The 22,298-nt window shown below is 42.3% G+C and overlaps 1 protein-coding gene across 1 annotated transcript in view; it reads left to right on the top strand.

The window, feature by feature from the left end:
• Nucleotides 1–22,298, top strand: part of IQCA1 (IQ motif containing with AAA domain 1) — a 95,666-nt gene that overhangs the window by 9,133 nt on the left and 64,235 nt on the right. The window contains exons 2-6 of the mRNA XM_061460333.1: nucleotides 96–420; nucleotides 3,855–3,968; nucleotides 6,117–6,305; nucleotides 7,004–7,075; nucleotides 16,713–16,900. Coding sequence (XP_061316317.1) covers nucleotides 96–420; nucleotides 3,855–3,968; nucleotides 6,117–6,305; nucleotides 7,004–7,075; nucleotides 16,713–16,900 — 888 coding nt within the window. The remainder of the gene's footprint in view (nucleotides 1–95; nucleotides 421–3,854; nucleotides 3,969–6,116; nucleotides 6,306–7,003; nucleotides 7,076–16,712; nucleotides 16,901–22,298) is intronic.

The following is a 22,298-nucleotide window of genomic DNA, read 5'->3' as shown; positions in this document are numbered from 1 at the left end:
TTTTTTGCAAAGTCCACACACAGAGAGCCTTAGCATCGTTGTGTGCTGACTCTTGCTTTCATTTCAGGTTAACTTAGTCTCTTCTTTTCCATTAGCACTTACAATAAGATGTGGACAGATGCCCAGAAAGACCTCGACATCCAGCTCCAGAGAGAAAGAGAAGAGTTTCTCCAGCCAGAGCAGGACCTCGTGAAAGTATTCAGGATGTTGGCCACTTCCTACATCAAGTACATGCAAATCTTCCATACCCTGGAGACAGCCCACGACCAACTCCTTCACCAGCAGAAGCGGGCATTGATTCGGCAAGTGCTGGATGGTGTGATCGGCCGGATCCTGGAGCTGAAAAAAGAGATGGTGGATCTGGAGAAATCAGAATTTCATTACATTGATAATATCCTGGAAGATCTAAAGCTTCTCCCGGTAGGTCTGCTCTGTTAATGGGCAAATTCATAGGGATTTTGCCTAGCTCTATGTTAAAGACAGTCACATTTACCTGCAGTCTGTGAAGTTCCACCAAGTGATGTAGTGATGTACTGGGTGACGAGGAATTATGGCATTTCTGTTAAACATCAGAGTATATTTGGTCTACAATTATATTGGAGCAAGATTTTAAAAGCTGATCTGCCTGACGAATTTCTTGCATTTCAGCTTCTCCATAACAGCACAGGCTCTGTAGATCTTTCTCTTGCACGTGTCCTAATATGAGGGTGCTGAGGCGCTGGCACAGGTTGCCCAGAGGAGCTGTGGCTGCCCCATCCCCGGCAGTTTTCAAGGGCAGGTTGGACACAGGGGCTTGGAGCAACCTGCTCTAGTGGAAGGTGTCCCTGCCTGTGGCAGGGGCTGGAACTGTGTGAGGCTTAAGGTCCCTTCCAACACAAACCATTCTATGATGTTGTATTAATTTAGCTTCACTGTGAACATCAGCAGTTTGACTCTGCCTGATTTGAATGTGGGATTATGTAAAAGATGGGCAATTGATAAGGAAGGTACAATCCACTTCAGTCTGCTCTTTTGCATCACTGTAAAATCAGCCTGGCCCCAGGCATCTTCCAGAGGTTACAGGTAATGCTGCAAGTTCATAGTACCACAAACTACTAACAAGAGAAACCTCAGCTAAGTCTCTTATTGTTAAGGAGGCAGGAGCTGAGGGCGTGTTCAGTGTCCAGGACTCAGGACTGCCCGATGTAAAAGCCCCTGACAGCCGTCCCGCTAAACCAGACAAGGATGCCAATAAAGCTAAAGGTTTGGAGCTGTGCTCTAAAAGCAGTGGTAAAGAGCAGCAGCAAAAGGGAGGTTGCTTCCCTCGCAGACAGCTCCACCTATTGTCACATTCAGGTACCGCTGCTTTCCTAAAAACAGGGTCGGAGCTTGAATTTTTGCTTTCCAGATCCCGGTTATAACGCGAGATGAATGCCCAGTATCGTTACAACGTTGGTTTGAGACTTGCAGACATGTTTCTGTTTGCAATAGCATCCCTACTGCACCGCAAATAGAGACAGACAGTCATTGCCATGAGTTTTTGCAAGCTCTTTCCCTTTGTTTTCAAGACATATCATGAAATCCCCCTGCAGAACAAAGATGGGCAGGTCTGAAAACTCGTGTTTGACATCTGTTATAACCTGCCTCCTACCGAAAAAACAGGGTCACTGAAGAGATTTGAGGCTTTTCCAAACGTTATTCCATAGTAGATGGGAATAGAGATTTACGTGGGGTTTTTTCCATAAAATAATCATATATTATTGGTTAAAAACCAAAACTACTGGCCAGTGTTTGACAAATAACTTCTGTTTCTTAAAGAATCTTCCCAAGAAGGATATCTCTGATCCTTCCTTTCACTGTATTATCTTGGGCTAAAATCCAGCGTGACTATAGGCAGAGAACACAACAGAGCAGTCTCATTTCATAACTTATGCAGTGAGATAGGCTACTTTTTACTATGTCAGTGTAAAGCCAAGCTTCAGCTTTCTTTAGTTCTGTTCCTCATGTTTTTGTATAGTTGCCTCCCAACACCCGGTCATTCCATTTCCTGAGGAAATTGTAAAGATATTTGGATACCCAAATCCCACATGGAGCCAGGAGTGGCTAAAAAGCTGCAAATTTGACGTGAGGATAAACACCACAAGCCTCGCTTTTCTATGCTGGGCCCCAAGAAGAGGTTATGAAGAGAAGCACTCCCACCCCTTCCAGTCCCAGGCTTGTGGCTTTGATCTCACCTTTAGAGTCAGTAAATGTCTCAGTCCAGGATCACTTGTTGTTAAAGCCCAGGTTAGATATGGGAGATAATCATCATGCACTGCTACCTGACAGTGTAAAAGCCCTCTCTCCCCATGTGAGAGTGTCTAGACAAACCGCTTCATTTCTTATACCTGGTTTGAAATCCATCACAGAGTGATTTGCACTGTTAAAGTACAACACATAATCATTTCCATCAACGAAGGTGCAAGCAGAGAGCTTAATGAGGCAAACATTCAGAAACCTCAGCAGACCAGACTTCTGCATTGTTGAAATCAACAGGGATAAACACAATCCCACTTGGAAGCTTTCTTATGCTGCCATAACAGGGATGTGTTGGTCTGCACAGTGTGCAACTGAAGGAGTTGGTAACGAGATCTCTCAAGTTGGCAGTTCACAGGGGCTGTTTGCATTGGCCAAAGTCTTCCCTGCAAATTCTTACTCTAGAGATTGGAGTTCACAGGCAGCACATTTACCATGTGGCTGTGTCAAGGCAGGAGCAGTGCTTTTCCTTTACAGCCAGCGCTTTCCTCGTCCATATCTGTCCACATTAAAGCATTGAGGCTGCAAAGGAGGAAGTCAGAGGTCTCCCTGAGCAGGTCAAAGCCCATCAGTTTCTACAACAGACAGAACAGACAGCACTGATGGCACAGCGTCAAGTCTTGTACCTCTCTTAGGCAAATTGGGCAAGGGACCAAGTGTTCACACATACCTGGGGACAAATGATTGTGTAACTTGACTGTGCAGCTCCTCATGAGCAGCATCACAGGGAAACTACTGCCTGTCTACCCATCCCTCCTTATAATAAATAATTTGCCTGAGGAGATACTGTGGATGCTGCTGAAACAGGGTATAGGGAACATGGTATGAACCAGACCTATGAAGACACATTCCACCCTCAAAGAAATATACTTGCCAATTCTTGAAGATTTGCCTCCAGTTTTCAATACAACACAAAGAACAGGTTATGTCACTGCAGTATCTTCACTGCTGGGGGAGGTTGTCTGCCTGTGTCTTCTTTCATTTCTCAGCAAGAGTGAAGTTCTGCAGGGGAAGGATCAGTAGAAATGTGAATCAGTTACAGCTTTTTAATGCTTGAAATGAGTAAAAGCCACTTCTGATCACACCTTATTTGGAGAAGTCACAGATATCACAGTCACAGACAGAGAAATACCTGCAGACAAACAGGATTGTGCTTTAGTTCCTTGTAATGGTTAAAAGAAAAAGGCAAGAGAACAGATCTATTGTTCATGTTGATTAAAAAAAGAAGTGGGATGATCACAGAACCAGAGGTATTCTGTTTGGTAGGAATCATGTTGAAATTTCCATCCACCTTGCCAAATATTTTAACAGTTTGATAATGTAATTGAGCCATTATAAGAAGAAAGATTTCTGGGCTCTCGTTGCTCAGAAACTGGGTTGATTTATTTGTTTGGTTGAATTAGGCCTTAAGTAATTGCAAAGTAACAGCTCAGCAGCTGTTCCAGAGGTCAAATTCCCAACACTCCAAAATATTCCACAATTTCAATCCAATTTCATTGCTTTGTAAAGGTGTTTAATTAATAAGTAATGTGATTTTGATGCAGATCTCAGAAACATCTCATAACCATTTCTTCCGCTAGGAAGATCTCGAAGTACCTATCCCAAGGTATTTCATTAAAGAACAGCTGGAAGTCCTGCAGCAGAGGGAGAAAATCCTGGATCAGATTTTGCTTGAGGCTGGATTGCAAGCAGAGGTAAGCATAGCACATACCTACCTGTTAACATGTTTTTGCTGTTTTAGTTCATAGCCACACGTGTCTGAACACACAAGCCAGTGACATTAAAAGTACTTTTGTAGCAGTTAGGAAGTAAAAATCTGTTTACAGATAAGGCACAAGTCGAAAATCGCATTTACTTTTCCTGTCTAATAATATCCACTCACATTTTGCCTCTGGTTAAGACTGAATCAACTCTGCTTTATGTGTGTGAGAGTGTCAGAGAAAGGGCAGCAGTTGGGCAATTTTAGTAGGTGCTTTATTTGCGTAGCTAATTCTCATCCTGTAATTAAGTTCTACTGAAGTCAAGTTGGGCTTAAGTTTTCCTGAACCAGTATTCCAACTGGAACAGGCAAAACTCAAGAGTTCAGGTCAGTGTAAGTGTTAGCATTTGGTTGGTTATAACCCCTGAACAATGACTACAGTCTCTTCTGTACAGCTACAGAGCTGCAGCTGCTAGGAGGAGTAAAAGATTGAATTTTGGCAGAGCAAAAGTCATTACATAGAAGTACACGAGTGCTCTGGTGGAGACTGTTCTGGATTTGATATACTTCTGACCTTCTGGAAATAGCACATTGCCTACAAGCAGTCAGTGCTAACCCCTTGAAATAAACAACTGTGCCTACAGGTCTAGACAGCTTTGATTCATAGATGTTATAGCCATAAGAGTTAGTCCCTGATCAGACCACTTGGTCAAACTGCTGCACAGCCTCAACCAGTGAATTCTCCACCAGTAACCATGCTGGTGAGGAAAGTCTGTGGATTGATTCCACAAAGCAATGGAGAGAAGGTTTCCAGGGAAAGAAACAGCACCAGTCAGACAGAGGCAGGCTGCAGAGACAGCATAGGCTCTCTGCTAGATTACTTTAATGGGCAGCTGCAGTCCTCTTGGCCTCCACAGTAAATCTCTGAGTAAATTCTCTGCTCTTCTAGTAGTCTGATGGCCTGTAGAGATGCTCTGTTTCAGCACATTACATCTGGAAGCCTTTCTGTTTCCCACAGTTTTGCTCTCACCCCTTTTTAGCATAGCATCCAATACAGATGAGACTATCTGATGTGCAGCCAGCTCACCTGGGAGCACGGGGCTCCCTTGCCAGGATGCCCCAAGAGACACAGGATTCAATAAACACAGATAATCTCACACAGTATGGGTCCAGTATCTTGTGCTGCCTTTCCAGCTCAGTCACCACTGGGATTGCTGGAGGGCTGTCAGCACTTCTGCATGCACCATAGCAAGTCACAAGCACTCAGGAGCTACTAAGCACTGTGTAACAGACTATGGTATTCTTCAGTGTCCATGGCAGTGCTGTTGCAAGCAGTGTAACATAAACCAAACACAGCTGAGTTCATCAGAGGAGTTTTCTCTGCAAGTGACTTTTGCTTCTATGTAATTCTCTTTCAGAAAGCCCTGCTGAAAGTATAGCGTAGTGAGCACCACACAATATAGAGAGAAGCATTAAATCTGAACTGACTCCAACTGGGGGATTAATGTCAAGAAAGGACAATAATCAGCTGCTTCATGGGAAGCATGAGGGGTTAACAAGATATTGAGGACTGAGAAGGGGGAGTCCCTCTCTCCAGCTGTACTGTTCTGATCTATTTTACCCCAGACCTTTTCTACTTAGGTTAGGCTGTCCAGACCTGGGCTGGATCAGGACAGCCTGTCCTGTTCAGCAAGAGGGCTGTGGTCCCAGCAGCACACCCAGTGATTCATCCCTTTAGAGAAGTGTAAGGAAGATATCCCACAGCCCAAGAATTTCTTCTTTTAACAGGAGAAAGACCTAATGTTCTTTGTGTCTTTTCTTCTCAAATGGATAAAGTCAAGCAGGATGCATAAAGCATACAGAGCCATTCTTCCCAGTGTAGCATCAGGCTTTCCTCATCGCACATCAACTCATCAAGCTCACTTTCTCCTAAAGGTCCTCAGAAAAAACACATCTCAAGATAGCAAGCTTCAAAAGGTATTTGAGGAGAACACTAGGACAGGATTTGCTGCTGTTTGTGATAGGAACATTTCCACAAGAGATTTCATTTATTCTTTCCTTTGCTAACTGAATTAGGCTATTAAGAGAACACACAACTCTAATGCTTGTCTTTAACCATTCCTTCTTGGCTGTGCTGTTGAAGGAACCTGTCGAGGCCATGACATTTGAAGAAGCCATTAAAATTATCCAGGTTGCAGAACGGGCTCGCCAAGGCCGCTGTCGAGCAGCGTACATGAAGCGAATTTACCTTGCAGAGAAGAGGGCAAGACAACCTAAAGCTGAGATCAAGACGGGTCTGAATCCAGATGATGCTGCCACTCGCATTCAAAAGGTGAAATCTCTGATTTAACAACTGTTCTGGCAGAACCAAGTGACAAGGTTTTGCTCAGAACAGCAGTAGACAGAAACACAGCTCACAGGATGGAAACCATTCCATAATGAGAGCTTCCAGGATGCCTAGCAAGGTGATGTACATCATTTAAACCACTTAACAAAATGAGACGGGTCTCTAGATAGGAGATCAATGGAAACAGTCCTGCCCTGGCAGTGCAGGATGACTTTATAACCTAGATGTTGTTTTTCCAGTCTGATTTTTATGACCTCAGTTGCTCCTTCTGGCATCCTCCTTGGAATCCAGTGCATCTCAGAGAATTCATGCCTTTTCCTGTGATCTCCTGGGAAAGACTTCATTCCATACCCAGAAAAGATGGCAAAGGGATATCACTGTTGAATTCAGAAAGAGTCCTTACACATGTAATTCAGCTCAGTCAGAGAGGCGAACAGGAGCTCAGTCTAAATTTTAAGTCTCAACACTTTGTGTTTGAAAACCTACGTCTGCCAGAGTAAGGGGACAACAAACCTCAGGATTTGGTTAAAAAAGAAATAGCAGATGGCAACCTGTTAAAGAGCAATAGTTTCAATTGTATATTGTGCCTTTCCTTCCTCTATTTGTTTTTTCCTGTGGCTGCCACAGTGAAGGAAGCTGTAACAAGACCCATTTATCTCATTAGAGCTTTGTTTACAACTCAGGTTTGGCGTGGATGTGTCCAGCGCAAGAAAACAGAGAACCTGAGAGAGGAGGAAATGGTGTTTCTGGGGATGGTGAGTAGTGCTGCCCTGAGAACACAAACTGCCACAGCCTCTCTGCTCTTCAGGCTTCTGTAATTTAGCAGAAGATGAGAAATTAAGTTCTAAGATTCTTCCTATTTTTAAAGGGACCTCTAAGGAATACAGAACTAAACTGAGATGATGGATGGCACAGAAGTAGTGCTATTTGTCTTACGCTGCATGTTTTTGTGCTATATATACATGCTCCAATGTATATGGCAGATGTGAAAACAGACAGTGTAGAATCTGCCCCAGGTTCTAGGGAATTGAACACAGAGCAAGGACGTTTGATTACTCATTTTTTAACTCAGAATTCCAATACATTTGAGCTGCCTTATTTCTGGAGTAGAATTAAAGCAACAAAATCTTCTTCGACCTTTTTGCAAGCCACTGCATATGTACATCAAGAGCAGGGAAAAGGGACCTAAGAACTGCCATATTAACCCAGCAATACCTCCAAAAGTCCATCAAAATGTTGCTCCTGTTCATACTGCAAAAGCATAGGGAAATGAACAGCTCTCCATGGTCAGTTAGAATGCACGGGGTGAAAGAAATCAAAGCATCCTTTCCAGAAGGAACCTCTTGGAGAAGGCACATCTCCTCCTCCCACCAACATCTTCCTTCCTAGCAAGTACCTGAGAAAGAGGGTAAACTCTTCACAGTTTCCTTTTGCTACCACTGCCTTTATTAGGCACTAATGTGTGTCAGTCCTCAGAGCTCTCCAACTCCAGTAGCCCTACAAGGGCTCTAGTAAAGCTGCTTCACAGCACCACGTTACAGAAAAATTTATCACTGCTCTGTATTTGGTATATGAATTTGTACCTCCATATTCTGCAGTTCTTAAATTATTAATTTATAAACTAATAACTTAATTTCGAATTAAAACATGCTTACTGCTTCTCCCAGGCTATTTGGATTATTTTCTTGCCCAGCAATGGAGTTGCCCTTAACTACATTATAGGTTTATGACAACTAATTATACCTATAGCATACATCTGACAAATACGTATCATCAGTTAAGAATGACCTTAAAATCTTAACTTTAGGAAGTAACATATACATTAACCTAAGCTTTGCCATGTTAAATACAGATAACACCTTATGGATTACTGACTTTAGTATCTGCTGGTCATTAACAGTAACTGTGGCCAGCATAGCTGAACAGAGCTTTGGCTACCTTCTCTGTGTAAGACAGAGAAGATTCCCAGAGATTTTAACTAGCCCAGACCTAAAATGGTAAATATTTGGGATGTACTGAAAATTAATTAGAAATCACATCTTTAGCAAAACAAGGGATTGTTTCCTGTCAAATCCCATGACAGTTTCTGCTGAATCTTAAAACTAGAGTCTTAGGAAGGAAATCTAAGTCTGGTGTCAGTTACTGGAGGGTTCACAGCCAAGCACTCTTTTCATGGTGGCCGATAGTAGGAGTAACTGCTTAGTAGGATGTAAATAGCCTAGTTTATGAGGAGGAAACCTATATGATCACAGGGATGAAAGGAATTAAAACAAAATACGTATAATATATTCATTTCCTGACCTCCATTCAGGAGCAAGAGAACTGATGTTTGCAGCTGTGCATTCTGACTCATTCCTCTTTATCAAATGAATAATCAAAGAATATAGGGGAAAAAAATGATACCTGTGAATGAAAAGAATCTTTTCCTCTTGCCAGTGTTTTTATATCCCCCATTTGGGTTCCCCTTTTACTTTCCATGCTTCATTCCCTTCTGCTGTGTCCAAAGGAAGCGGGTGGCAGGCAGACACTGGTTCACACTGATAGATAGGCAGCAAGCTCCAAAGGTCAAGTCCCTTTGATGTATGATCACGTCAGGCCTCTAAAAAATGACCACAGATCTTCATGTGTAAATATGTTCAATTTGCTTTTCTAATGCTGCATGACTTAGATAAACGAGAAGACCCAGCCATCCATTATTCCAGGCCCATCCCAAAGGAGACCTGACTTTTACTGCAATAAGTATCATTTCTCTTATAATTATAGCTGGTTTAACAACGTCTGTGTTACTTTCATACAAAGACTGCTTTGCAAAAAGAGTCCATCTGAAGTTCCAAACAATGCTATTTAGAAAATTTCAATTTTGTAGGCCTAAAAGCATGGAAATACATGGAAATACCAAGCATTGCCCAAAAGTCTTTTGCTTAATTCAGTATTATTTTTTTTGCTGTCTACTTGCTTCAGAAAAGATTATGTATCTTTTCTGGAATTCGATTCTATTTCATCCTTTGCTTGATGACAGAGTAGAGGCCTATGTTCCAGAGGTTTTTCTTGGCTCAGAAGTAAAGCTTCATTATTATTATTATTTATTAAAGCTTAATTGCAGAAACAGCATGATTCCCTCAGCACATGTTTTCCTAAATCTCCAATAAATCACAATTTGCAATACTGGTTTAATTTGTAAAGAGAAGCGAGCCTCACTAAGAGCACATAGATCTTGATAACTGTTTCCTGATCTTCCTCACATTGCTGCCACAATGCCGTTTACTACCAGCTCCAGCATGACCACCGTAACCACAGTTCCAGGCATAGGGCTGTGTTTAAGCCACACTGACATTGCAAGAAAACACATTAAATCGTCTTGAAAACATGCTTGTGCTGTCAAAAACCCTTATTTCCTTGCTCTATTTTACCCTGAAAGGTCAGTTATAACATACCATTGTTGCAGTTTATAAACCAGGGCATACTTCCACTTGTCTGTTTCTGGCATTTATAAGTTCTCCATCACTAAACACCCCAATTGGAGGTTGCTGTGATGGGTTCATGTTGCTGTGGTGCAAACTAGCTATGAGCTTGGTGTAACTGGATGTGTGAACTGGATTTTGGCAACTGCTTTGTCTCAATGTGCTGCAAAACAGCCCAAGCCTAATAGTGGATCTACACTCAGCACTCACCCTAACACTCTACTAACAGGATAGCCCCTGCAGGAAGTTACACTTATAATCTCAGAACACAGCCTGCTGGAAAGAGGAATAGCTGTTTGTAACGTAAAATGTTAGGATAAACAGTTTTCGGTCAGACTGATTTATGGAAGGGTAGGGGGAGCCTAGGAGCAAGGAATACAAGATGACAAGACAAAATCCATCCCTATTTAGGGGCTTAACCTACTGTTACAACTCTGAGACAGGAGCAGTCCAAAGGCCTGGCTATCCCCTTGCTCATTTTCTCGTAATGAGCACAAGTAATCAATCCCATTGCAGCCAAGTGCTCTACATGTTTAAACAATTCATAGGAATGAGCCCTGCGTGCTTCGGACACACACACGTAAAGTCTTTCTTGTCTCTCAGATGCAGCTATTGATTTATAGTTAACACACCTCTCACACTGCTCTATTCAGTGATTTCAGACCTTACCAGAGAGTTGGTGGCACAATACCTGCTGTGTCTGATTTTCTCACATAGTATTTCCACCATTCATTCTTCCTTACTCTACATCCTTTTTGCATGAAAGGATCTATTTGGTCTTAAAAACAGGCCCTGTTCTCTCCTTGTTACCTCTTTTAAACATACCCTAATTTAGGCATGTTGTCTTGGGTAATGCTTTTATTTATATCTGAGAAAACATTCTACCAAACACTCCTTGTGCTTTGAATTCCTGATAAATATAATTCATTTCATCCAGTCAGGGAAGAAAATCGGCATTTCCCAGAATAGCCTTCTGTGTAAACACCACGGACTGCAGCTACATAAATACTAGATGGGATTTAACCAACTGCTAACTCCACGACTGAGTGACATTGAAAAGGTTTCTTCAGCTCTTGAAAATGGGCAGTTACAGCAGTGGTCCACACCAGGCCGGCTTTTATCAAGCATAAGATTGACTTTTGTTTTACTTGCAACCTGGATGACGTTTTAGATGTCAGCACAAAGTTACATGTTATTTCACCAGGCGTACATGTGTATATACATAGTGATAACTAATCTGTCCTGTTTTCAATACACATTTTAAACCTGCTTATTTTGGAACTAGGAGGATGCTGGGAAGCAAGGAAGCTGCTAAATAATTTGGCTTTCATTGGCTGGAGTCACACTAAGAGTGAAATCACTGCCTGGCAGAGTCCAAAGCATACTTGACATTGTTAATAGAAGGTTAACAGCATGGCCAGGTATAATATCAGAAATAAACATGACCAACATTATCTAAACTTACACAGTCATGAGTATGTTTTCTTCACTTCAACTTCACTTTATCTTAATAGAAAGTGTTGCATGTCAATAGTTTTATAAATATATATTCTACAAAACAGTCATTTTTAATATTTTTTTCCAATAAGGCCTCTCCTACTAATGCTTTGTTTGAACGCATATGACACTTTAATTGGCAAAGCCTATTGAAGTGAATCATATAGTAGAGGAGCTTTAATGAATGCAATACATTTTGCTTAGTTGTGCCTTTTTTTGTGCCTAATTTAGGAATTCAGCCATATAATTGATGTGGCTATCACCATTTGTGTACCATGGCACTTAGATGAATACAGTCCTCAGAAGACAAGAGACCTCTTTAAAACGCATTCCTTCCCACAGCCAGACAAAATACATGGAGAAAAGCAAGAACCAAACTTGTAAAGATAATTTGCATCACAGTTTAGAAGCCAATAGAATAACAGCGATAAGTAACAGCACCCCAGTTACTTAGGTGGCATGTTCTTATAGTCGACTAGTAAGGATTTACTTGCCCATGTTCACTACTGCTGAAAGTAACCACTAAAACCAATTACTTTAAAACTACTTACTTTGCTTAGGAAATAAAATCCTCCAGATAAGCAAACTGTACTATAGTACTTAAAAGCTATAGCAAAATGCTACACAACTACTGTATCTTTCAAAAGATTATGGACAATCCTCTCTGTAGCAGAGCATTTACTGAAGAAGCCCTGTAAAACCATGCGGCATGTGTTTTAGCTGTGCTGTTTCAGGGCTAAGACAAGACACTGCCCTAAATTAAGTACCCAGTAATAAAAGCTGCAGTAAATCTACCTTTCAGACATAATATGAATGCTAGCCTTAAAACGTGAAGTAAAATGAAATGTATTTATTTCATTGAAATGAAGACCATCTTTCCTTGTAAGTGCAGTCGTAATGGAACAATTGAAGAGCAGTTAGTTCCACAGCATGGGACCTGCTATATGCAGAACTGTAGCCTTAAGCATGTTTAGCCAGGCTGCACACCTCTAAGTGCTTTATAATGAACAATAAAGCAGTCTGTGTTGGAAAGAGCTGTTGAGCTGACTAAGCAGGAAGACAGGCTAGGAGAGTGATCTGTGCAGCTGGGTTCCTAAGTCAAAAGGGAATATCCACAGGGACTTTCATCACATCAGCTTACCTGGGAGGTGGAGGAAACCTCTTCCATCCTTCTACTGGTGGGTCTTTTGCTTTCAGGAAACCTAAATTCTCTGTGGGGAGGATGGAGGATAGAGGATAGGAGGAGGAAGGAGCAGAAGAACCTTACAGCACTCCCTTCAGCATACTTGTGACTGATGAGTTGGAATAAAACTCTGCTTTAGACAAATGTCCATTTTGCCTTATTAATTTAAACAAGGATTTTAAAGACAAAGCCTATCAAACATTAGATAAGCATTTTAAGTTAATGGACCATGTAGTCCTATTTTCCCACAAACTCAGGGATCTTCACATTATGTCCCATTTCTACAGCAACATCAATTATTAATATGTATACTTTTGCTGACAGAAGGCCACACTAAAAATGTGAGTTTCGTTATCCAGTTCTGGGTCATTAACTGTGAAAAGCTTGTAAATATAATGGTTTATTCACATGGGAAGCCTTCATTAAGATGCATTATTCTACAACTGATGGGGCAGCATTGCATTATCAAGTTCACTGTCTCCATTTAATATTTGTAATTTGTTTCTAAATGAGTTGCTGTTTGTGGGGCAAGTTAACAAATTTGAATTTCACATGGCCAAAGAAATGTCTTAAAGATGGGAAAATGCTTCTTTACCCCAAGGAAAAGCTATTTATTAGTGGCTTACACTGTCGAATACCTCCTCTTGATTCAGAAGCAGAAACATCAGAGGCGCTGAGAGAAGTGATGTTAGAAATAAATTGGCTTTTGTCTTCCTTAACGTGCATGTTAAGTGTAGAGGGCCATGAAAGCAGCACGCATTGTGCTGTCTCAGTATAACTCTCCAGAGCAAGCATGTGGACGCATGGAAAGTTGGTGTGCAGCACTACAACACTGGAAGGCAGGGGTCAAAGACTGGCCAGCGTGGAGGCATTCCTGCTGGAGCTGTTTGAAACCGTCCTCTCACACTGTCCATCTGCCTTGGCACTCCTCCTGCCATTGCACTGCCTGTCTTCTCTTGCATCCTAAGGTGGCCAAAGCTTTTTCAGACATCCTTTCCTTCTGATGTCTGCTCCTTGACAGGAGAACAAACACTCCACCGGGGCTGTCATACAGATGCTGTCTCTGAAGATGCAGGAGTGCTTGAAGACCTTAGTCCCAGGTTTTGACATTGTCTCTTCATGGCACCATTTCCTCACTGCTGTTGAGTGCTTGCCTCCTCTTCCTCCCCCAGAATAGGAGCCAGTGTTTGGCTCCTGACATGCGCCAGCCTCCTGGCCTTCACTCAAGAACAGGCTGCAGTGCGTATGTTCCACATTAGACAGCCACAGATCCTTCAGGACTCATTTATCACTGCCAGCTCTGCTCTTCAGTTCATGCTCTCCCTCACACATCTGAGCTGGAGCGTGTTACTGCCAAAGCTTTTCCACTGCAGGAGGAGCCCTATGTTTGGCAGCTTTCTCCACCAGCTTTAGAGGATGTCATCTGCTGGTAATGCATCTCCCTGCTACTCATTGCAACAGCATGCCTGGCAGTGCCAACTCCTGCTCAGATCGTGTCCTTTCCTGCCTGCTCCATCATCTTATCTTGTTGGCTCCTCTCGAGCACCTTACCCTCCTCCCCAGTTTATCTGCCTATCTAGGTCTGAGCCAGCTCTGCCTTCCCAACTATGGAAACAATTAAGGAACAGCACATTTCACATTAGCCATGTGAATGCCTTCTCCTCCATGCAAATAAACCCTTTTCCATTTACCTTCATTTAGGAAAATATTCATAACATACAGATGAATAGGATTAGAAAAAGAAGATGGTCAAATGAGAGTATAATCTTACCAGTTTTCCCTGTTCCCATTCAGTACTTCCTTCAGTGAGTTGTCAAAGATGGATAGCTGGACTCTTGTTGATAGAAGCGGTTCCTCTTCCTTTAATTTTCTTGTAGGAAAGCAGCTTTTGGAAAAGGAAATGACAAAAATATGAAGGGCAAATACAAGAGAGCTCTTTTCATAAGCTCTTCTACAAGGTTATATCTGTACTTCAGCCTTAGGGCTCTGAGCACAGCTCAATATATCAGGAGATAAATTGATAACTGTGTGGCGCTCAGACAGGTGCCGTACAACTATTTACGCAGGGCTTGGCTGGATTTTGCCAACCAGAGCATGTTCTGTAGCCTCGTTGCTATCAGCATCCAAGCCAGCTGGATGCTGACTCAAGTGAAGATATAAGATAGTATACAGAGACATGGAAGAGTTGTGCTGGCTCATGTCTTCAGTAGCAGCACTGCTGCCCATACCTCTAGGCAGTCGTACTGATGGGAACTTCTCTAAGAAGCAGTTCCCCTGAGCATTGCTGTAGTGAAACAAATGGTTGAGTAGGAAACTGCCTAGAGGGAAGGGGATCTTGTTTCTAGATCTCAATCTGGGAAGCAGGCCTCGTGGGTGCTTCTCTGGTTTCCAAATGAGCCCTGAGAAAGCATCGTCACATCTGGCTATTCTGAGGTTCATTTGATATTAGTGAGGGAGATGATGCTGAAAAACAAAAGAAAGAGTAAAAACAAATGCTGGTGAAGATTGGAAACACTTTCATGGAAACTGAGAAGTGACCAAAGGTGACATCTCGGGGTGAAAGGCAACATTTTGGGTTATAGGGTGCTGAGGCATTGGCAGAGGGTGCCCAGAGAAGCTGTGGCTGCCCCATCCCTGGCAGTGTTCAAGGTCGGGTTGGACACAGGGGCTTGGAGCAACCTGCTCTAGTGGAAGGTGTCCCTGCCTGTGGCAGGATGGGCTTTAAGGTCCCGGTGATTCTATGATGTCTTCAGGAAAAGAGCACATGCAGCCGCCTTTTGGAAGTGTGCTGCTCCTCTTTTTACCTCCTGAATCTCTTCTCCCTGGTGGCCCTGACAAGTCACACATTACAAATGCAGGGAAAGCAGTAAATTGCCTTCCTGCACTGGGCCTCTGTGCTTACTTTGGACAGTGTGCAATCCCACTGTATCCTTTCCGAAACCAAACTTGCTTGGCACTTGTTAGTGTTTTTTGGAACCTGGTCGAAGCACAGAAAAAGTTCTTAAATATAAGCCGGCCCAGCCTTAGATGGAAGCTTTTTTGTCTTTACAGGAGACCTCTGGAATTAGAGCTTGGAACACACTAGAAAATACATCACCAGAGCAAGAAGCATGCATTCCTAAGTTAGGCTGAGATGTGCTGATTAAGGATCGGTTCTGTGCATTCCAAAGGTTTCCACCTTTGGCCAGAGCAGAACTATACAGAGGTTTTATGCAAAGCAGCATTCTGAGGCTTTTGTTCACATAAGCTGCCACCTATGTCAGTCACCAGCTTTGAAGAGTAAACCACACCGTAGTACAAAACCAGGTTATCATCTGTTCCAGTCTTAAATCTGACATATACTATCAGACTATGATTAGTACTTCCCAACTATGTGGAAAAAAATCCTTCTGGAATTGCAAATAAAACCCCAAAGCTAATTTACAAGTTAATTTTTAAAAGAGATTATTCTCTATACTGCCAAGGTAGAAACAGCTCATAAAACACTGGGAGCATCTCAGCTTTATCAACCACTGCAAACTAAAAATGCAAGGTTTCAGACCACCCACACAGGTGGGATTTTTCATGCTTCTGTATTTGCATACCAGCAAGACTTTCATTTTCCTCTCTCAAACTACACATGTAAAAGCAATCACAAAGCAGAAGTCAATGTAAGACTTGAAGCTGGCTCAGGAGCCCTTCTTGCCAAGGTTATCAAATCATGGGAAACTTGGGGAGCTCTGATTTTTATTACAGTGTTTGGGGGGTTGTTTATTCTTTTTGGTGGCTGTTGTTCCTCAAGGGAAGTTGATTTCCTACAGGAATAGGACCAGCTGCAACAAAATACCAGGAAACCAGTGACCAAGCAGTGCATATAAAAATCAAAGTGAACAAATTAAACACAATGCTGGCTAATTAAAACTTACCAATGGGAAGTCCAAACATTTGGAAATTCAATTAAAAAACCTCTGGCACCCTTCTGACATGGATAAAGTTGGCATTTGCAGAACAGCAGCTTTCTCACCTGTCTCATTGAGATCCTAGGATCCCACGCTGAAGGGTTGGCTTTGTACATTTCAGTGTTGTTAATTAATGCTGAAATACTAATAATAGACCATTGTGTGCATCCTGGCAAGTTTTATGAGTACAAGATTTTTCCTGGCTTACTGCAAAGAAATTAAGGCTTAAGCTTAGATTCGCTGTCAGCCTGGCTTTCCAGTTCATACCAAGTTCTTTTAATTAATCTATTCTATTTTCTCCTCTTGTTTTCAGAGCCTACCTCCTCACTTAAAGTCAAAGAGTATTCTGCAGATGGATGCTGGGCAAGTAAGCGCCCTGCAAGGTGAGATCCAGGAGAGAGATGATGAGATATCCATCAAAAACAAGCTGAGAGAAGTGGAGGGGCTCAGCATCAAGGAAACTCTCCGGGATCAGATTGGCCAGTGTTTCATTGAGTGCCGGTGAGCAGAGATAGACACTTGTCCCTTCTTAAGCCCATTTGCCCCAAAGAGCCTGATTTTGCAGTTCTTACAAATTGCAAAATCCATGTTAAGGTGGTGATCCTGGTCCCAGCTGAAGAGCTAGTACTGTGCCTGCTGCAGAGCTAAGTTCCTGAGCAGCAGGATTCCTAACTGGGGAAACCAGAGCAGTGATACACTGCTAGCACAGTCCAACAGAGACCAGAGGTGCATCTTGAAAGTCTGACTGCAGAATCAGGTCCACAGACATTAAAGTGCTTTGGAATTACATGAAACATACTTAAAGTTGAGGAACACTATCTGAAAGATAAGGTTTAAGAGAAAAAGTGCAGTTTTCCATGAAGTATAAGTATAATTATTTGCCATAGCAAATCACATCACGTCACTGGTTCTGCAATCCAGGTGCCTGCTGCTGGTATTATCCAGCAAGCCAATATGAATCTGAAGTACTTTTGTACTTGAGGCCTGACCTTCAAGACACTCCTCCAAATGTAACTTTACTTAAGTAGTGCTGCTGATCTCAGTGAAACTTCACGTCTCAGTAGAGTTAAGCACATACACATTTTAAACCGAGTGCTGACATCTGTAGTTCTCTCAGGAAGTTTACTTTACCCAAAGAAGTTTTAAGACTGGCAATTTTAGTATGGCAGCACTTGCACTGAAGTATATAGAGCCTTGTACTAATAGGCTGGTTTTATGGTATAAGTGTTTTTCTCCAGGACTTACCCCATCAAGAGGGTTGGTATCTGAAAGTAAATAGGGAAAGCACCCTAAAGTTCCAGGATTTAGCAGCAACATTTCAGCTGCTCTGCATTAAACTGCTCTGCAAAAACAATTCCAGTGTTTCTGTGTCTTTAGCTGCTTGGTGATGTTACAGACCTTGATTTTGTCTTGTGGACTAGTGTCATGTCCATTCATCATTCAGTGTACTGGACCTGCCTTCAGCATGCAGCTTCCAGTTGGAAACACAAACGCGTTCTGATGAGATCCTGCTCTATTTATCGCTGTCCTGCTTTAATCAGGTTTTAGTGGCTATATGACAATATAGTGTTTGCTAAGAAAAAAAGCATCACCATAACTATCACAGATCTGCCACTATATTTCTATAAAAGCTGTTTTCTCTTCTGTCTCTTTTAATACTCAAAACTCCAGCATGTTTTTTTCCCAGTCTAGCTCTCTTTTAGCAAGAACTGTGATTTTACAAATCTCAGTTATCACAAAGCACTTCCCAAGTCCCTAAATCAACTCTGTTCCTAGGGCCGAGTCTGCACGGTTCTTGAGCTGCCATTTCCTGCCACTCCCCACAACTCCCAGAATGTTCTGAGGAATAGAAAGATCTTATTTCCTTTGCTAAATATTACTCATCTAATAGCAATTCTCTAACACAGGTCAATTGTGTCCAATTAACTTGACTCTAGAGCTTGAGGAGAACTAACTGAAATACTGCGTGAACCCATAACTGTGTTTCTACAGGAGATTAGCAGAGAACAGTCAGTGTCCCAGAGAATAAGGCTGAGCCATAAACCTCTTTAAAGACAGTTATGAGACATTATTGAAAGTAAAATCCGTTCCATGGAGACATGTAACAGCAGAGCCATCTAAGAGTCTAACCAATCCATTTGGAGGAAGCTGAAGCCATCGTTCAAATCACGGGAGGTGGAGAGGGATGGCTGAATGAGCAGTTCATCAAAACCCTTGCTACCTAATGTATAAACCACCTTGGTCTCATGTACCTACAGAAGACTCTGAAGATGTCAGGTGGAGTGTAAATGCTGAGCTTTCTTATTCAGTAGCCCTTATAAGTGAGATGGGACCTCGTTGCTACATTTATATCCCACATGTGCCCAGGGGCCCAACTTTATGTGACATTTCAGAGATATAGGCAGACGTAGTCAGTATCCCAGCATATAAATATGCTATTAAACAAGTTATAAGGAGTTCTTTAGCTAACCTTTAAGTTGTCTGCTCTGGTCTTGTCAGGTTCAGCAGTCTTGAATCTCATCTAGACTTAAAAATTAACAAAGATTAAAGTCTGAATATAAGCACTACATTAACTGACCTATATAGCTTTACGGATATGCTTTCCCGAAGCCAGTGATTGTATTAAATGGGACTAATATATACACACAGAGTTAATCAAGGACACCACTGCTTACAGACAAGCCTTTATGCAGACATGTTTTGCTGCTGCATATGAGATTGACAAGGCTGGAGGGGAGCTGTTTTCTGAGTCTAACAACCACAGACAGAGCTGCTTCTCTACCCAACCATCTGAAACAATCTATATTAATAGTTAACCAGAAAGCAGTTTTAAGCTAAATCAGACCATTTTGATAGAAAACAGTTACAGAGATTCTGCAGGTACAGTTATGTGGCATGCCCAAGTGCAGCGACATCTCTGATAGCACAGAGGCAGTAACAGACTTGTTGCTGTGAGAGCAGTGTTTGGTCACACTCCCTGTTTCTCCTTTTAAACTGTCTATCATGATCTCTCAAAATCAGCAAGCCAAAGCTAGACAGATCTCATTGATAAAAGCCATTGTGATGATTTAGCAGTGTGGTAGATAAAACCCCGTGCCCAGTGAAGCCAGTGGGAAAGCTGCCATCAGCTTCAGCAAAGGCTGGACATCACCCAATAGCTTAGTTCATTGGAATCCGGCTGAGTGATGCAGTGAGTTACAGGGCTGAGAGGAATCAGAGTGAGCTCCCTGCCATCACGCTTTTCACAGGGGGCTTCTGTTTAAGTGACCAGAGTAGTTTTACCCACAGACACATTCACTTGCATCCAAAATAGGTTAAAAAGAATTACTAAACCCAGCAAATTTCTCCCCATGGGAGCATGTTTGTCAGGCAGAGCCAAGCATTCTGTGTGGTGCCTGCCAGAGACACTGCAGAACTAGGAGTTGTATCCTGCTCCTTCCTGCTGGAGAGTGGGCCAGAGCTGCAGATTTACATTATTACCTGCCAGGATGTATTCTGGCTCTGCACTAAGCCACGCTGCCAGATCAACAGCTAAATGTAGCTTATAAATTATTCTTGTAACTAGGCCTTTTGACAGAGTCTCCCATTTTCCATCCTCTATTAAATAAACAAGATAGTTCAGGGGGAACAAAGATTCTTTTGAACAAATTTTGCTGTATATACTAAAAAAAATAAACCCAAACTTCCATATTTTATCCTCCAACTGGAAAGGGATGTGCTAGGAAATGCAATTATCAAGTATTGTCTTTCAGCACAGCTGCTCTTAGATTACAAAAGCAATGAGCACATATTAAACTTCTCCACTTGTAAGAACTGCTATGAAGATTTACCGCCTTCTTTGCACAAGGGAACAGGCATGTCTTCAGTCAGTTCAAGAGCCAAACAGCTTCTTATGAGGGTAGGTTCTAAAGGAGCAAAATAAAGCAAAACCCGAAGGAATAGATAAATGAAAGTGTTCCAGTTGCTTATAGCAATCCAACTACAGAGAAAACAAACAATTTTGGATAGAACACTGTGCATTTTGCAGCCTTCCCATGCATCATTCAGTTTATCTGTGTTGACTGCTGTGGAGCTCTTATTTGCCTTGCAAATTACTCATATAAAGCTTTCTAGACTCCTCTTTGGCCTTGTCTCTTTGCACCATATGAATACTGCAGTACAAGTGTTCCAGAATTAACAGTTGCCATGATTATATACATCTCAGCCCGGATTTTAATCACTTGACTCCCACAGATTCTGTTCATTAAGAACAGAGTTTCATATTAAGATACAGCAGTTGCATAGCTGGGGTTTTAGTTTCAATTTCCTGTGCCATTGCAGACCAAACCCATTTTTCTCTAGTTCCCCATTTCAAGTTTTGCACTGCATACACTAAATCCATCATCATAGGCTTCACCACTCTTTACCCACCAACAGTTCCCAAATCACACATCTTCCTCAGAGTCGTCCCTAAATTAAATCTTAAAAGGGGTGAAGAGAAAAGGAGACAAGGATCCCCTTATTATACAGAGAGATATAGTAGCATCTTTGTCTAAGAAAAGTCTTCTCTGACAGAAATCAATACAAAGGATAAGAAATCAAGATGAGGTTTTTATTACCAGAGATAGCCTCAAGAATCACAGGGGAGAGCCTAATACACAGGCTTTGCTCTAATGTGTCTTATGCCCTCTAGCTGTAACAAATTACGCTGTGGATTTCTTGGAGGATTTATATGCCAATGCTCAGTGCTCTGGGGAGCATTTCATCAGTGGCATTGCTGACCTAATAACAGGGGATCTAAGTAATAGCGACTTTTATGTATGTTATGTGTTATTCCCACAGATTTGGGGATTGGTTTTCTGGAGGAAGGAGGAGGCTAGGGGTAAATGTGCTTTCATAATAGGTTTACACTTTACTGATTAGCTTTGAATGATCTTCTCGCTCTGCCTGCTGACTTGAGTACTGTCAGGAAAAGAATTGGCCCAGCTTCATGGTGAGTGAATGAGGCTCCTTCTGAAGCAGGGGGTTCCTGCGCTTTATTTATTCATTTGGAACATTCCTGACAGCCAGCCCAGGCTTTGATGCAGAGGAAAGGGGAAAGAAATAGGAAGTGATCATGTTATATTTCCCTTTTTCACAAGGCTGTTTTGTTGAGCTGAGTTTACTGCCAATATGCCTGTCCATGGGAGTCCCTAGGTAGCAGGGGATGGGGAAGGGGGAGGCGGGAGGAAGATGAATGAGGAGAGAGGTTTTGCACTGAAACTCCCCAGAATAGGGCAAGTATTCATTTGTGTCAGGTACTGCCTGTATCACATTTCACACTCTGTACACACTGCTCTTGATGAAGCTAATGTTAACGTGCATGAGAAGGTGCCAGGCAATCCATCAGCAGCTGAAGCCTTGCCAACAGGACAGAGACAGATGAACATCGTCAGTGCCAAGCAGTGCCAGGCCTCCCCACACAACTCTGGTTCCGAGGAAATTGTCACTCTAAGTCTGTCTGGACCTGTGTTGTTTTTCAGTCCCGTCTCGCTCATCGTTCGTGCCCTCAGCCTGCCAGAAGTGCTTTCCAAGTAGCACGGATTGCAGTCTCTATGCAGTATGGCAACAGCTCACAAAACAGCTGATAGGAAAATTGCTTAATAACCAAGTTTAGTGCAGTGAAGCACTGTGCAGACAGGTCTCTTAAAGAGCAAGCTCCAGTCTGGAAATCCTTGGAACACAACCAGAGACATCACAATCCCTTAATCACAGTTCTTTTCCCATACGCTGCCCTGTTACTCTGGAAGGTGCATTCCCTTCCTCTCTGTCACTCCAGCAAGGGCATTTCTTCTGTAGGAGCCTACCAAAAATACCTCTCTGATGTCTAGTACTTTATATTCAGCACAGACAGGAGTTACTGCCCACAGGAGCCATTTAT

This window comes from Pezoporus flaviventris, unplaced genomic scaffold (assembly GCF_033815535.1).
Source record: "Pezoporus flaviventris isolate CSIRO_AGI_PZ_B2104156 unplaced genomic scaffold, CSIRO_AGI_Pfla_v1 ptg000001l, whole genome shotgun sequence".
NCBI lineage: Eukaryota > Metazoa > Chordata > Aves > Psittaciformes > Psittacidae > Pezoporus > Pezoporus flaviventris.
The sequence above is the reverse complement of the archived record's forward strand: the minus strand, read 5'-3'. Positions and strand labels throughout refer to the sequence as shown.